Source organism: Empidonax traillii, unplaced genomic scaffold (genome assembly GCF_003031625.1).
Source record: "Empidonax traillii isolate 1590-97213 ecotype Southwest subspecies unplaced genomic scaffold, ASM303162v1 scaffold85:size1451899, whole genome shotgun sequence".
Classification (NCBI taxonomy): domain Eukaryota; kingdom Metazoa; phylum Chordata; class Aves; order Passeriformes; family Tyrannidae; genus Empidonax; species Empidonax traillii.
In genome coordinates, this window is record NW_020955278.1 from 520,268 (window position 1) to 538,428 (window position 18,161).

Sequence of the window (18,161 nt, forward strand, 5' to 3'; positions counted from 1 at the left end):
AAAGAATCTGCTTCATTATTGCCATCTTACTCTTGCAGAATTTTTAGTCTACATATTTTGTATACTTTAAGGTCGGGTTTAGTTCTTTTCTGACATCAGAGAAAAATCTGCAGGTTTTTACTAAATAGTCTATCAGCAGCATAATTGTAGAGTAAGGACAAGGCATTAAGCTGAATACCAGACTTTTAACACTAACAGTTTCTGCCAGGAAAGCATTTACTAACAGGAATTAAGGAACAAAAGCAACCAAGAATGCCTTTGCATCTGGAAACGGTTACAGAAACCAAAATGGTAACTCACATAACCCCAAGACTCTTTTTTTTCTTAAAAAAAAAAAAAAAAGTGTTAGGGAAAAAAAAAAAAAAGACACTTTTTCCTCCTTTTTTTCCCTTAAACTGGAATACTTTTAAGTTGTAAATTAATAAAAAAAAATCCCTTTTTTGGTGTGTTTTTTCTTCACCTTATTATGAACTTCTGGAACTGAATTACAGCACGTATATAGGTAAAAAATTAAATGCCAGCCTAGCCAGCTCTAACCCACAGCTCCCCTCTCCAATCACTTTTGATAGCATAGAAGCACAAAGAAGCCCAGTTTAGAGAGTCCACATGTGTTTAATCTTTGATTAATTGAATAAAAAATCCTAAGAGCCTCCAGACATACTTCTTTTAATCACGGCAAAGATATCTTTTCAGTTGCTTTGCTCACAGGAGAGAGTCAGCAGATGTCTGTCTGGTCTAAAGGGAATTTCTCTTTCTCTGGAGAAAACAGTTTTAAATAGGAGGGGAACAAATAGGAGAGACATATGCTGACTATGCACTGCTTAGCAGATGACGTAGAGAAGCATCTACTACCTCGGGGAGTGGAACGGGGCAGTTTTCAAATTAAATTTCTTTCAAATTCAAAGCAATCAGCTGAAATCAATTTACATACAGGACGCAAGTCAAGTCAGACAGTTCTCATCAAAACAGCTCACAGACACGAAGATGCAAATCTGTCTTTGTCGGCAGAATGATCTTAAAGGAAGGTTTGAACAGGATGACAGAAAAAAGAAAAATAGAAAGCAATTTTTTCATGATTTTCAACGCAGCTGATACTTTTGTTCTCTGGGGAATGGTGATTCAAAATATTTCAGCAATATGGAGTGTTCGCCAAATATTCTACATTCATGCACAAAATGAACTGGCACAACACAAATTTATCTCCAAATTTCAAGTCGGAATCAAGTCTTTCAGTACTTCAGACCAATGTGTTTTAAAATGTAGTATTGGGGGAAAAAGCTTAAAAACCAATGCATGAGGATTACTAGTCAGCATTTTATTTGTCTGACTTTATTCTTCTGCCTACAGGCATATGTCCTATATCAACATCTAGGAAATGTAAATACTTAAAAAATAGGAATGATCTTCATCTCGTTCTACCAAGATGTCTTGGGGGATGGTGGAGGAGGGGTGCCAGGGGGAGAAGAAAGATCAAGAATCTAAAGCAGAAACAGGGGGGGAAATATAATAGATATCTGTTGGTTGAAAAAAGCCCAGAGGAAGCTCACCAAAGGAGAGCTTTTCCTCTCAGAAAGGAGACAGCTAACGGTCCCAATACACGTGATAACTTCCACCAAGGAGCTCCCTCTGAACTCTGCTTGAGGCTCTGTCCCATGGGAAGGGAAGAAGAATATGCAGCAGAGACTGAAAACAGACTGCAGTACGAAAAACTCCTTTTCCTCCTTCATGCAGTTAGGATACCTGCCTTTATTCCTATTTATAGTTGGTGTTATCACTCTGAATTGTCGTCCACGGGCTTTTAAATGGCGACAGCAAAACTAAGGAGAACTCTGGCATTGACTCACTATGTTGGTTGGATTCAGTAACATGACTTAAACATCTGTCTCAGGCTCATGCTTGGAAAGGGAGGGTCCTGCAACCTGAACAATTTTAATTCTACTTTTTTCGGTGAAACTAATGACCGATGACTCTAAACCTGCAAGGAATATATTTCACCTTATTTTAACAACCAACCATCCCAGTTTTGATTTCAGGTAACCTTTTGCCCACCAGAGCTGGCATTCCTCAAAAAGACTGCCACCACTTTGCTTGATCATCCATCCCAGCATGGCCACCATGACATCCTAAATTACTCATCAGTTTAAGAACAATCGGTATAGTCACAGTATCACAACCAATCAAGAACTCTGCTCCTAAATTCCTCTGTTGTACATAGCTTCTGGGAAGGCACAGATAAGAAAGAACAGCTTTCTTGGTCCAGACAAAGTGTGCATGCAGCCTGTTATTTTGCCCTGACCTTGGCAGGATTAGATAATGGCATTGAGTAGGAATCTTTTATTTGTGTGCTCTGTTTTCACAGCACTCCCAACTGTAGTGTAGCAGCACTTGGAAAAAGCTTTCATTTGTTGTTTCAGTATCATTGTTATTCACTAACACTGACCTGTGAACTGCTCTGAGCACAGAATTAGCTTTAATGCTCAGATATGTTCACATATATCCTCAATAAAAGTCCTCTCAGTCTGCTTCCAAAATACAGCAAATCTTAGCACTTCAGATGCAGTATGAAAGAGCCCTCCAGTCATCTCCACAGAACACACAAAATCCTAAAACACTAATATCATAACTGCAGACTATACAATCTCCTGCTTTTTAAGAACTAATCCTGCATATTCCCAAATATATACAGCTTGCATTTTAGATAAGACACATGCAAATTTCCTTTAATAGTAGACTTAGACGTAACTGCAAAATGAAGTTCTGCCATACCAAATTGTCACGTAGAATCACATTTAATTATGGCATTTCCAGTCAAGCCTCGGTGTTTTGGTTATCAGTAGGGATTTTTTTTGTGTGTGTGTTTTAAATCTATACACCATTGCATAAATGATGCATGAATGCATAAATTAACCTCATAACCCTCTCTACAGCATGAACAGCCAGTAACTCTGATAAGGCACATTCCTTACTTTATTCATTTATATCATGAGTGCAGGCAAAAGACTCAAAAAAGAAAGGCCTTTTGTGATACCTTAACACCAACCACATACTTGAAACAAAGCCCTCACTTCTGTGAGACTTTGCCAAATACAACTGTAAGCAACACAACCAGCATATGTTTGCCATACACATGGGTGCCTCAAATGATGGAAATTCTGATATGCATCCAAAACGTTTTATTCATTGTCATGCAACTGAAGAAAGGAGTAACTTGTTGTTTGCCCCATTCTCTTAACATGCCAGTGATTGCACACGAGGTGCAGTTTAAAACACAGAACATTTATACAAATCATTTGAATTTTAACAGTATTGCATATCTTGCAGCTAATAATACAAACAATAACTCGGAGAGACCCAATCTGACCTAAAATTAATGGAAAGTGAGAAACAATTTTGCAAATAATTGAGCAGCTCATATTCTGCGTAACAGGAAAATGAAGCACATAAAAGTCATCAATGATCTTCAGATTCTATAGCAACCTTCCCTTCATCTGCCAGAGGAATTTCAGAACAACAGGGGATACTTCTTTCTATCAACAATAAGTAACGAGGCTGATGAAACAACCCTCTCCACAGGATGGTTGAGTCTGTTTCTCAGTTCAAAGGAACTGGAAGTGTTTTTAACCATAAGACACCTATACTGACTGTATACCACTTTTATACCTTGGAAGTAATTTTAAAAGTGCAAAAAAGCATTTCTAAAGCTAGAACAGTCTCTAGCATGTACTGAAAATTATGTTACAACCATGACAATGCTCCATGGGAAAGAATCATGCCGAATTTCCTGTTCATAAATACAACCCTACTCTGCAAACTCATTACGCCAAGGCAAGGGGTGAGGGGACAGGAAAGGAAAGAGTCTAATTCAGCGAGGAACTTCAGATTACAAATCTTTGGCAACCAATACTATTATGCTTAAGAGGGAGAGCACCTGAGTGTGCACACACACACATATGTAGAAATATGAGAGAAAGTGTCAAAGAAATCAGTTTTTAGTTTCTCCACATTTTCTCATTCACTCTGAAGTCTCATTAGGACAACTAGTTTTCCTAGCAGTGGCACTTAGTGGGATTTTCTAGGAGTAGTAACAAACTACTTCAGTTGTCCAGTTAGCACGGACTTGGTCAATAAGACAAACAGAAAATCTAAAGAGTAAAATAACACTCCATGCATCTTCAAAAATTAGGCAGGGGGACCCTGGTATTCAAACTCTCAGTGTTCTTCAAGTGACTGTAATGGCTGAGCAGGCAAAATACACAAACTTATCAAGCAGCTAAAACAGTTGTTCTTGTTTTTCCTTAAGCAGAAAGATGCCTACATTATAAAAAAGAGCATACTTGCATGTAACTTTGACCTAATTGCAAGGAAATTTTTCCTAAATGATGTTACATTTTTGGTAAAATATGCTTCAGAGGCAGTTTCTATTAATCCAGACTTGCTATGCAGCTGCAACAAGCGTTGAAAGAGTCGGGTTCAAGGTAAACCTACCACTGATAAACAGTAGGTTTGAAGATGTATTAGCAACAGCACTCCTATCAAAAGTTACCCTGGAGCTTTGGCAGCAAAAGAGAAATAAGTTTGGCTGAGAAAAATATTATTTGAAATAAAGATTTGCGAAGTCACTGCCTAGCAAACACAACCAACTTCATTTGTATTTGACTTTTTCTTAATGTCCTGAAAATATTTTAGAGTAGAGAAAGGAAGATGAATATACCCCTGCAGCTATTGTTGCTGCTGTTGACACGAACAAGCTCCTACAAACTGCTACATAACAGACACCCACAAGATCCAGAGATACAATTTTCCTCAAAAAGGAGTAACTGAGAGAAGAAAAAAAAAATTAAAAAAAAAATAAAAAAAGCATTTGAATCAAACTATCACACATTAGTAATTAAATTCGTTCTTAACTGGGTGCATCCATTCACCAGACAAGCCTGAGAGATCCAAACACCAGAAGCAGCTGCAGCCACCTTCCAGTCTGCTAATGCACTTCTTCAAAACCGCTTCTACTGCCCTACTCAGAAAAATGACTTTGTTTTCCAAACGTTTATGTGATAGCCAAAACAGTCTGCAGCCCTTACTCCGAGGATAAAGTATGGTTCCACTTTCTTCTCCCACCTGTAAAAGCTGACATTTATAGAGAGAATTACCCAGTTTCATTTTGACAAGGACGTGCCCTTTTCGCGTTGTTCAGGACCTCTCAGCACCGGGGAACGTGTCACCGGTAGGCAGTAATCCAAACCCAGCTACATTCCTCAGAAACAAAACGTGGAGCTGATTTAAGCAGGTCTCCAGCGATCAAAAGGCTGAGTTCAGGAAGTCAGGGAGAGGGAGGGAAATGGACTTGTGGCAGCCTCAGTCTGGAGGAGGACTACAGCCTGTTATCTGATTATCCCACCACACAGCCCTTCTGGGCTGCACTGCTGAAACCTCATTCTTCTGCAAACTAACTTGGAACAAGTACACAGAGTTCCCATTCCAAAAATTTAGTGGTAATGGGATTTCAAGTACAGAAGAAATCAGGCAACAACAACAACAACAATACCCCCCCCCCCCCAATTAAACAGGAGTTACATCTCTCATTTCACTGACTTGTAATTCACCTTTGTGGTGAGTTCCTGCTTATGCAAATTTATCTCCTTCCTTTCATGAAGATCCTACAGACCTAAATTACAGAGAAAACATCATGTAACTTTAAATTACAAAGCTTCTTTGCACGGGGCTGTGTAACAGAGAATAGTTTTACCAGTCTCTGAAGTGTCTGAAACATTTTAATTCCTGAAATATCAAGTGGCTAGTTATTTGATTAGGGAAAGTTACAGTCCCTGAAACATAATCAAACAGAACATCGTCAGTGGGGGTTCAAGTATATGTTTTGTAGATTTAAGATACCACTCTTCACCAGCCAAAGGATCATCTTGGTTTTAGGGGTTTTCTGGGGATGGGGGATGGTTTCAAAGAAATAACCCCAGAAACTTAAGGAAATACAGCTGGACAAATATTTTTATATCAAATAAAACAACATTATGGAAAAGATGTAACAAATCCCCAGTGCTGTGAGCAGACACATGGCATCTTCAAACATTTTGGAAGGAATATAAAAGGCAAAGATGGAATAAGAGACTTACTTAATGCAATTTGCTGATAATAAATTGTATTTAGGTCGTGTTCAAAGGTATTAACTAAGGACTAACATTATCATTACTGAAATATACATTAATGGGAGAAAAAGCAGCATCCTTTGGACTAAATGACATGCAAATGTCATTCAAGTCACCAAAGAGATGTCAAGGACTAGAAAGTGACAAAGCAGAGGGAAAACTACCTGCAATTCTATGATTTATGATTTTAGTCTCTCCCCTCTTGTGGCAATCAAATCTAAAGCTGTTTTAAGAGTCCTTTAAAATACACAGGCATTAAAAAAGATAAAACAGCTTCTAATACAACATACTTTTGAAATCCCACTACATTTTCCTCCTTTGCAACCGTGGAATCTATGCACAGGGTACTTAAGGAAGATGTCCACCTTACCACATGAGTAACAAATTCTCTTTGTGGACTACCTCAAAGATGAGCACTGAACTCTTAAAAAAAAAAAAAATAAAAACGAACTGCATGAAGGACTAACAGACCTGAAAATTTACTTTTAGTATTAATGTGAACCTGAAGTCAATCTACGACACCCACTGAACAGCGAAACGATTTCATCTAATCCAAGATGTTACTAAATGAGGTGATGGAAGAGAAGTGATAAATTCCCTATCATGATATGAAACAAACTGGTGCAGTCAGGAGCTGCGTCCTCCAGAGAGAGTGAACAGGTACAGTGCAAAACATGCTGCTGTTTCCTGTTTCACAAAAGGGATTTGGTTAAAATTGCAGCATCAAAGCATATAACGAGTACTCTAAATGATCTTCTGTACTTCACAGAAAATAGAAACCAAATAAAGGCAGTTTTCCTCTGTAAACACACAAAGATTAAACTATAACATAAGGGTTTCTAAAACAGCAGTTGTGGAGGAGTACATGTATACAAATGTAAATGCTGTGCTGCTCAGCACAGGTGTGCTGAGAAGTTAATCAAAACAGTTTGCTGATTTGCAGCAATCCACTGTGAGTGCAGCTACAGTTCATAATGAAGGGAGCGTTACAGCCACAGTGCAGAGCTTTTTAATTTAATGCAAATTTATTCCACCAGCCTTCAACTCTTTCCTTGTTCCTCACCTCTTCTGTGCTATTTAAAGTGGTTTGGTGCTTTTGCACTGTCACATCACTACCTCTTCTACCAAAACAATAACCTTTACTGTTAAAATTCTTTGTCTCTCTGATCTCCTGGTATACAATTAAAACTGTGTACCATTATACCTGCAAATTTTATTTCCTAATATAGATCGTGATTTTTTTTTCTTGCCCTTACAGCATTGTTGGTGATGGTTATTTTCTGACCCTAGCCCTCGATACAAGAGCTCATGAGATCCATTTTGAGATGGCTTAACAATTTAGTGCTACATTATTGTTAATTGGTGCATATTTAAATGCTTTTAAGAAGATTTTTTTTTTTTTGGTCTTGAGTGTTGGCAGAAGCTCTTAATAAAATTTTTGGTGACAGTAATATTTTGCATTCAGACCCTGTCAGACTCTCTGTTATAATCATAATAATGAGGATGACTTGAGACAGGAGTGACAAACATGTTTAGCAACCATGCACCAGTTCACTGATGCCACAGTGCACCAACCAGTGAAGCCCACCTCAGGTTTCTGGGTTCTGATGAAGAGTTGTGGAAGACACAGAAACACTGCATGCATTTCAAACACTACCTCAAGGTACATCCCAAACCTAAAGACCATGAAATAAGCACAGGGCACTAAAACTCATTTAAAGAATCAACAATAAGCGTGATAAGCAAAACAACAGCATTAGATAAATATCAGAATCTCCCAAACATTAATGCCCACTTTAAATTGCACCTCCAAGATACCAGATATAATGTTTGGAAGTAACCAATCAGCATGTGATTTAAACAGGTTATACATTTACTGGATAAGCACACTTCCAGCTACCCAGACACTGATTACTTTTATCACTAGAAGTGGTTAACAAGGAAACAACATGGTCACAGATCTTAATCATATGTATCTACCCTGCTACAGGTGAAGCTTGAGATCCTTGTGGTATAATTATCAAAGTCCTTGGGGTTTGTCTTGAATGTGAGCAACACCGGGAAAAGGGCTCAAGTAAATTCACAAATTCATAGCTCATTTCCTTTGCCTTGTGTGACAATTATGAAAATCTAGCCCTTCTTCTAAAGTTATACACAGACAGTGGTGTTTAACTTATCTAAAAGATAGGAGGCTCATCAGAGCTAGATAGCAACATGACTCATTTAGTCAGCAGAGAGCAGCTTTTCCAGAGGGTGACTCACCCAGGTCTGTGCTGGCTCTTCAACGTGACACCAGGTGAACTGCTCCACGTCACAAAAGAGGCCTATCAAAGCAACTTAAAAAGAGACACCTAACTTTGAATTGAGAGGCTTCCTGTCACACTTTAGCACCCCAAAACGGATATTTTCTGACCTACACTTGGCCCTCCATTTGAATGCCTAAAACACTTTAATGCACACTCTCTTCCTCTAAAAAAAAAAAGGAGTTTAAAGGGTATACAGGAAGAGATAAGCATTACAAAGTGATGTGAAGATACTTGACTGCACCTTCCGCTGGCCAAATACTTAAAACTAGAGAGAGAATTTGTGGGCCACTTCTTTCAGAGAAAAAAAAAAAATTTCATTTTGTGTTTCTAAATCTGCCATTCTTCTTCCTAGCGTTTATTTGTGGAAGAAAAATTCCAAACGTACTCTTTTAGATAAAATCCTACCTTCTATTACACATTACAGTTTGCATGGTTCTCTGGAGGGGAAAAAACAATCTATAAATGGAAATTAAGTACACAAAATGTAAGAAACATTAAGCAATCATAACTGCACGGAAGCAGAGAACACACAAAAAGTCTGAATTTCTCCAGTGCCATGATACATCTTCTGACTCTTTTTCCACTCTCCTACCTCTGTATAAATAATAATTAACCGTGTAATTCCTTCACTAGCTTTTAAGTCGCTGCCTCAGAGGCAGCTCACACTTAATTTTTATCTCCACGTAACATCAAAGCAGGCGGCTGTTACCAAAGAGCAGGGAAAAAAAAAAATGAGGAAAAAAAAAAAAAAAAAAGTACTTACTTGCCACCTCCAGCGATGCATTATGGCTTACAGCTTCCCCAAGGTAATTCCTTGCCACACACACATAGACCCCTTCATCCGGCCGGCTCTTGCGCCCGTGGACGATGCGCAGGAAGAACAAGGAGCCGCTGGGCAGCAGCATGCGGTGCGAGCGCGGGTCATCCTTGTCCGTCTCCACTCGCTCCCCTCCCTTGTACCACTCGATGGTGGGGGTCGGCCTGCCCTCTGCTTTGCAGTTTAGAGTCGCCGGCTCTCCCTTGGAAACGATGAGATCGGACGGGTGTTCGACAATCCGAGGGGGGAAATCCTCTTGTCGAAGGCGGGAACCTGCGAGACAAAAAGAAAAACAAAATTGCAGAGTTTTCTTGGGAAGCTGTTGCCAGTACAGTCAGGGTACTTTTGCAAAACAGCTACTAAACTATTGCCTTATAGAGCAGCATTTACTAAGGACAGCTGTTAACATCCTGAAGTGAACAAGAGAAAATCTTAACGCACTTCATCGTGTGTGAGGTTCTCCCAGGTGAGCACGTTCAAAAGCATTTTTCAACAGGGGACCTGTATTAGTGAAGCAAACTGCCACATTCCTAAATCATATCAATTTTTTTATTTATTTATTCACCTATACAGACTCACACATCCCTGCACGTGCATATCTAGAATAACAGACAAACTAGTCCTACAGATACTCTACAGACATCAGACCACCTCAACCAGCAACCCTACTACTGTGCTGATCCATAACCCGAAGTCACAGTCAACCTCATTCAACCTTTTGGGAAGTCCATTAATTCATGCCATGTCTGCAGAGCAACTCCTGCCATTCCCAGCACCCACACAGTTGCTTTACTTTGCTTGTACTATTGTCTCTTTTTAGTCCCTTGTTAGGCAGCACCACAAGGGGTACAAATGCACCGAGTGTCTGAGCGCTGCTGACGCCTCAGGGTAAATCAGAGAAATATTTTATATTATAAAAATGTTATTGTCTCCAAGCTAGAAAACTGATCCAGTGTGAGACAAGAGCATCCAGGATAAAAGAAAAGTTACAAGCAAACAAGATACTTTTCTAGAAAAGCATTCAATTTTAAACTAATTCAAAAGGCAAGCTGATAAAAACTGGCATGAAAAAAACCTCTATAATTGTCTGGCCAGAAAAATACGACAAGCAACTCGGTGCCCAAGAATTCTAAATTAGGAATAAAGGGGTATCAAAATTTCAGTTTTGAACTGTTAAACTCAAATTCAAATTACTGTTTTCCTTATTTCTCTCTTTCTTGAAGCACAACTTTGCCATGGATACAATTTGGTCTCTTGGGTCACTAAATCCTGATTATTAAAATCTCGGATGCCAAGATTCTTTATTAACATTAATAACTCGAGGTTTGAACAGCTGTGAAGCACCAAAAAGAAATGCAAGATCTATTCTTTGCAGGTTAATAGACCATAAATTGATATGGAAGCAGGGAGAGTCCCAGGGACTTCTGTTTTCAATTTATGCTAAATATGTGCATGTAATATATATATATACACGTTTCTATATATATAAAATGAAAATATTCTCAAACACATAAATTTGATTTTATTTCCCACTTTCTTCACCTGAATCAATGCAAATTAAATGCTACCCTAATCAGCTAGCAGTAAGCACCCACTTACAGATCTCAGGTAGCATTGGCTTGACTACATTCAAATATGTTGGTGTTTTGTATGCAGGAAAAGAAGATAGTTTATATGTAACGATCAATAATGTTCATGTATAACTAACTCAAACAGCAATAAACCTAATCTGTAGAGAACATATGTAATACCGACTGTATTGCAATATTTATTTGGTACCTAAAGCAAACAAGTAATTGCATTTTACATTTCCTTTTACCTCCGACATGCCTGAGACGTGCAAGCCAAGATATGGATAGATGTAACAGAAGTCAGGAAGATCCTGAACCCAGTGAAAGTAGAAAAGAAAATGCTGCAAAGCAGAAATGTTCTGTTGCAGCAGCTAAAGAAGCCCCTGATCCACTTCCATGTGCCCTGAGAACACATCACAGCCACTGCAAACTGCACTTGTGTCTACTCATCCTGAACTCTCGCACAGCTTTTGTGAAAAGCCCCTCTTTCAATATTTCTGCCCTCACAACCGGGCTGACCAATTTGAGATCTCTTCCCAAGGTAAAAATGCCTAGACAGGGATCAAAAAGCTTATTTTGTTTATATTTTTACTCACTTCCTACGTACCCTTACAAGGAAAAGCATAGAAAGAAAGGATTACAGAGCTAAAAATCAATCCCTCTAAGTCACTCTGGAAACATAAAAGGGCAATTTCAATGTAAAGATGTTTAAAGGTAGTTAATAATTGTTTTTTAAAAAAAGGGAAGTTTTCACATATGCTAGTATGTATGGTGTTCGCATTTTCAGAGGCAATGCTGGCCAACCAGTACACAGCACAGTACAAACCTCCTATTGTTTCTGTCAGCCTGGCCCAGGCCACAAATAAATGAAATATCATTTTCAGATGTATTGTATGCACGTTTTCCACACTGACATTTGAGTGGCTTTACACTAACTTCAAGCACTGTACAGACTGAAAGTATAAAGACTGACCTCTCAACTTTGTTGGAAACTGAGACTCAAAACTCTAAAGGGGGGGTGTGTGTGGAAATTCCTTCAGGATCGTCCAGGAATGCTCATATACATTTTATCTTTGCTGGCAAACATTGGAGGAGATAAATAACAGAAAGGTACATTTATTTTTTTATATATATATTTTTTTTTTTTTTTAATCCTAGCATTTTATAAAGTAACATTTCTCTGGCAAATTACATGAAACTGCTTAAAGTCGAAAGGGACAAAAGTTGTATGATTAGTTGACTGGCACCTAGTCAGCATTAAATACAGATTTACTGACAACTGCCTGAAGGGTATAATGGCCTTGACAACCAAGTTATAATCTTTCTACATATCTATATACCCCCTTTTTTTTTTTTTAAAGATCTTTCTTTTCTTTTAGCTAGTTATTTAAGCTGCATTTTCGTTTTATTGAGAAGAAGAAGCTTCAATTATCAACATAAATCTTAGAGTGGGCACCAATCCTGTAATTTTCTTGTCAAAAATCCTTCCCAAAATGATATTCGATTAAAAAAAAGAAGTAGAACACTTATTACATGCTGGATCTGCCATTAAACAGAGCTGCTTTTTCTCTCCCCCAGAGATGACAGCACCGGGTTAGAGGAACTAACCAACTTGTGTTCCTTGCCTTTATTTTAATTCAAGTCTTTCATAATAAGTCAATAGGATGCCACCAATTAAAGTACGCCATGTTAATTACTTCATGCTGCTACTTAAAAGAACAATTATATGAAGTTATGTTTCCAGTTTCTTGGACAGTGCCACAACAATTTTTACAAGAATTCAGACCCTGACATAAACAGATGTGCAGGTTCAAAGAAAACTTACAGCAGATGAATAACAAACTCGTAGAGGCAAGATTTGCCTTTTATTATTCCCTCCTTGAAACTTCCTGTTGGTAGCACATACAAAACCAACTTATTGAAAAACAATAAGGAATGTGCTCATGCAAAAGCTACTGATCTTAAGGGTTCAAGCACCGTGTACCCCATGTGTACAAACACTTTCTCCTTTAGGGGGGGAAAACAAAACAGTTGTGTGCTATTGGAACAAACAGCCTCAAATCTGATCCATACAGCCTAAGGCAGTTCAAAATCACAACTGTATCTACCGTCGATCTAAACCTGAGCTCAGATGGATATGGAAAAACCTCATTTCTCAAGATCCACATATCTAAATTGTAATTTATCACGATGCTTATAAAATACTCCATGACAGACTGTGTCTTTAGCCAAATTCCAAAGAGCCAGTACACTCTTGGCCCCGTTTCTTTTCCATTTCACAGACAGAACATTTAACACTGACTGTCAGAGCACAAGATCCCTCCTTTTTTTTTTCCCCCTCTCTCAGTACTGAAAGGCTACGTAAGATCTGAGTAACTGGCCTTATTGCTACCGAAGTTATTAGTAAAATGTTAACAAACAAAACACTGCTTTTAAACCTGTGGTTAAGTGATCCTTGTGAACAATTTGACTTCAGCAGTACATCAGACCTTTCCCAATTCCCCAGTGTTTCCACTATTAACTGCTTTCAGAAACTTTTCAGAAAGTGGGAGGGAATATTTTTGCATTTGAGTATGTTGACTGGAAAGATGTTCCATAACTCTCCTGAAATAGTGGTTAGAAATCTTTCTCTAATCCTCAGGTTTAATGTACCCTAAACCATAAATACCTCATTCTTTCTGGCTTCAACTGCCCTGTAGTTCAGATCTCTCCACACGCTTCTTGGAATTTTATCCCTTTGACATGCAGATTGCAACCTTTTCCTTTTTTTACCATCCTCTTGGATTTTGTGTTCTTTTCATTTGGTTTTCATTTTCATTTGGTTTTCCCCCCTACAAGATTCGCTCACCTTTTCCTTGTTTTAAATTCTACTTCGAGTTTGTCCTTTTTGAACATGGGAGACCCAAACTATGCACACTTCAGAGGCAAGCAGACTTCGAATACTGTTTCAAGCAGACACTACAAAATAATATCACATCACGCTACAGGGGAAAAATAAATAAAGGAAAAAAAATCAAAGTATTTTTCTCAAAGTGGCTTTTCTGCTTCAATACCCTCAGCTAAGCTAACCTACTGGGTTTGCCTGGTTGCGCAGGCAACAAATAACTTGCGAAGAGAAACAATAGAACAAGGAAGATCCACAGAGATTTTGTCCCATTGATTTTCCTTCTCTCAATTTCTCCATGTTTTTAAGAATATATCTTTGTGCACTACCTTTGTGCAAGTTCATCTGATTTCCTGAGCTTTGTAGCCTACGAGAATGCTGCATATTAAGAAGCAACTATGTTGACATTTCCATTGCAGATGCTGCAGTCTTCCCTTCGTAACCAAAGACATGAAGCAATTAATAAAGGTAGTAATACTGTGCCTATTTACATTTTCTCAGAACAGTCAATCGTGTCAGAACAGAAATTTCGCCGTTTAATTACTTTGACTTGAAGCACGAGAGTCAAAACTGGATTTAACTGAGGTTTCTGGAGCACTGATGGGAGAATGACGTTGATCACTGTGTCACTTTGGACTCGGGAAGGAGGTGTTTGACAGAGAGTTTTATTTACAACAGCTGTTCCTCACTAACAGCTAAACACTCAACACGTGCTCTAGAAAAACATAAAGTTGCACTTTTTACCCAAATCCTGCCATTACTTTGCCCAGTCACAACTGTGAACATCTCCATAACCTCTTTAAAAGGATGCCACCTCTATGAACACGAATATCACCTGCAAGTGAGTATTTGTACACTGAGGGGAAAAATGCACAGTTGGAACGTCCCAGCACTGTCACATCAGCTGATTGATGCCCACACAGGACTACAGGTTTACTGAAATGCATTTCAAGGTACGTTTAATGGCTCCAAATACTGATCTGGGAACAGGTCCAGTTCTCTTCAATAGATACCATAAAATGTGACAAGCTAGGCTCTCACTTTGGATCAGGAGAACGTGCAATTTCCCCACGTGTTCCCAATGAAAAGTAAATGCCCCGCATCTTTTTCTGAGCACACGGTGGAAAAGAGGAGAGCGAGATGTAGCTGAAAAGCCCTGAACATCAACTGATCGGTCCCACAACAAAACCCCTGTGAAGTTCAAGAAGTTGTTCTTATTTCAGTTTACATCATCACATGAAGGAATCCTTTTGTTTCTCTCCTTTAATTGCTACTGTTCTGATCCTAATGAGAGATGAAATTATTAATAGATGTTCTTTTTAATTATTTCTTCTACTAAGGGATATTTTTGGGTAAAGCAAGTTCCACTTTAAACACAAAGTCTTAAATAAAATGCAGACCAGGGCTTTTAAAATAAATTTGTAGGCACTCACAAAACATCTTTCCCACTTAAAAAGACAGCAACAAAAAATACTTCAAGGTTAAGACACCATGAATTACATTTCTGTCACAGCTACCACACTATCAGGAGATGTCAGAAACCAATAATTTACTGTTCACTTATGGCTGGAAAAAAAACTAGAATAATGACAGAGCGCCTGGAGTTTTAAGCCACGTCTGTCTGTCTCTTTGAAATAAGAGATTAAATGGGAGCTGCACTAAAAATGCCTCAAATCCAGACTGATCTTTTGCCTGGCTCTTATGCTGAGAGATTTACCCAAACACTGGAAGCTGCAGACATTCAATTTACACAACATTCATGACCTGGTCAACTGAACAGGAGTTAGGTGGAGTATTGGCAATAAGCTAAATAAATATGGGAGAAAAATAATTTTAAAAAAAGTTCATATATATGGTGTAAATGGTTTGTTTCTGTTCCTTATTATGCAGTAAGTCTGGACATAGAGAAAAAGCCTTAAATTTCTGCGCAAAAAGTCTTTTGGAAATATGTATATTATCTTACAGTTATTTAAACGCTCCGCCTGGTGGGAATGGGAAAAAGAAAAGTCAGATACTGCATTGCACAGATATTAACACTGAGTTTCTGCTTTAATACCTAAAGACATATTTCCCAGGAGATGCTAAGAGATCCAACCTCTCTGAAATAATCACTTTTAACAAAGAAGCTCGAAGTGGCAACAGTAAAAGTCATGCTTTAGTTTCTTAATCCAAAATTAAATACAACTCTTCTAAATTGCTCCTGAAATAACCATTTATTTTAAAGAGATGTAGCTTGACAGCCAACCTTTGCTCCACGAACGCATGCTACTGGTTTGTCCAGCACTTAGCATAAATAAGTCCTGACCTGGTTATTCATTAAATTAGCTTGAATATAAATTTAAAATAATAATATTTATATTGCACTCTGTAAGAGGCTGACATTTACATAAAACCTCAGGCAGTACTTAAATGTTCCCAGTGTAAGAAACTGGTCAGTTTTATTTTTTTCTTTTCCCTCAGTTCTGCTTTCCGGTCAGACATTTATCTCATCTGACTTTGGCAGATGCTGGAATAGTTTTAGATAGCTGTACCTAGAAAACTGACTTTTGAAACCAAAACTCACTCAATAAAAACAACAATATCCCACACCAAATTGGGAATGGTGTGGGAATAAGTTGGGAATACTATTTTCCCTTAGGGAAAACATTAATGAAATTACAGAAGTATTTTCATTAATAATGCAAAATCAACACTGACCCAGTGAGCAACTTCAGTATACTCAAGGCCAAAAACAAACACAATGGTTATAAAGCTTATTTTGTTACTCATTTTGTCTTTGAAATGGCTGCAGTAACGCTGGGAGGTATTTTCTACACTGGGATGATACTGAGAAGAGCTGCACAACAACAAGTCTGAGAATGGCTGAGATGTATCTGAAGGTCAGCTTATCCTTGGAGCTTTGGATGGGACAAGCTGGCAATGACCACACCAAATTCCAGGAGGACTGAAGCAGTGGAGTCAGAAAGGTACTGCAGGAACACAAAGACACTGTGAGAGCAGCTCAGCCCCTGGAATGGCTGTCAAGAATGCAAGGAAAAAGGGGAGGCAAAAGGATTACGGAAGAGCTGCAAATACTGAGCAGAGTTCAAGTAAAAAAGAACTGCAAGACCACTACAGAAAGAGATATTAGAACTATATTAAAGTGATAGGATTTGATGATAACTGGATAACTCTATGGACACCAGAGCTGAAGAGATACCGAAAAAGACCACAGGTTAAACAGAGGAGTTGGGACACAGCAGGAAGATCCGAGACAGCTTAGAGCAATCACTGCTGCCCTGTCCTCCTCCTCCTCCCCTGGCAGATTGTGTTCCCTACAAAGGCAGGCCTGACAGCTCTGATCTGCTGTCAGCAGCTTGAGAAGACAGAGAAAATGGGGAGTGGTGGGACAGGGGCTGGTGTGAGTCACGTAAGAACTGCCATTTCCAGGGCTTGGTTTTCTACTGAGCAGAGAGAGAGGGATTAGGAATCAAAGGAGAGACAGTCAGGGTCTGTCTTCATTCTTTGTCCTCGATCATGTCTTATGCCAGACAGGAAGGGTGTTTCGTTGGCTGTGAACCACTGGTTTGCCATTTGGGACAGGAAAACAGAACTTGGAGAAAAACTGAAACTGCACCAAAACCAATGGTTTTTGTGCTATATATATGTTGTATATTTTATTTATATGTATTACGTGTTAATAAATCAGATGTCGGACACACTGATGCAGAGAAATGTTACTTCATCTGTAGGTTTGTCTGTCATCAGTGTAAAAAAATTCCAACTATTTGTGTTGTGATTACAGCACATGAGGCTACTTTATTCCAAGGTTCATTCTATATGCACGAAAAAATAAGACAAAGTATCCCTGTGGGTGATCATGATCATAAAAACAGATCTAAAGACATACGTGGGTTTTGGGTTGTTTTCTTTTAAACCATGTAGTCACAAAAAAAACCTAAATATAACACATTCTCTTTATAGGATTTCAGATGGGTTGCTTCCACATTCTTCCAGCCTTTTCAAAGTCACCTCCTACCATGCTTAGGAATACCAACTTCTAACTGATTTCCAGTCCCACGTTCAGTGTGAGATCAAATTCTGTATTGATCAACTGCATGTTCAGATGTCTGAGATGCTGAGAGAAGGGAAAGAGGATCCTCATTTCCACAGGGCTGTTGGGAAGCCAGGGAAACACTAACTCTCAATAGGGCCAGAGGTTTCCTCTTCCCAGCTCTATCAGGAACATTCCTCAACTCTGCCACTACAGAAGCCCAGTACTGTAACAGGCAACAGCATTCCTAGGCTGTGCCTGTGCTGGTTTTGGTACATCTCATACAAATTATATTGTAATTTTTTTCTTGTTTCCCAAATATATTTAAAGAGAAATACGATAATTCGAAACACCTGTCCAAAATCCTACTTTTTTTAAAGATGGTTGTAAAT

The 18,161-nt window shown here is 38.6% G+C and overlaps 1 protein-coding gene across 6 annotated transcripts in view; it reads right to left on the reverse strand.

The window, feature by feature from the left end:
- Positions 1–18,161, reverse strand: part of ROBO1 (roundabout guidance receptor 1) — a 697,339-nt gene that overhangs the window by 243,074 nt on the left and 436,104 nt on the right. For all 6 annotated transcript variants that reach the window (XM_027881207.1, XM_027881208.1, XM_027881210.1 and 3 more), the window contains one exon: positions 9,228–9,554. In XM_027881207.1, coding sequence (XP_027737008.1) covers positions 9,228–9,554 — 327 coding nt within the window. The remainder of the gene's footprint in view (positions 1–9,227; positions 9,555–18,161) is intronic.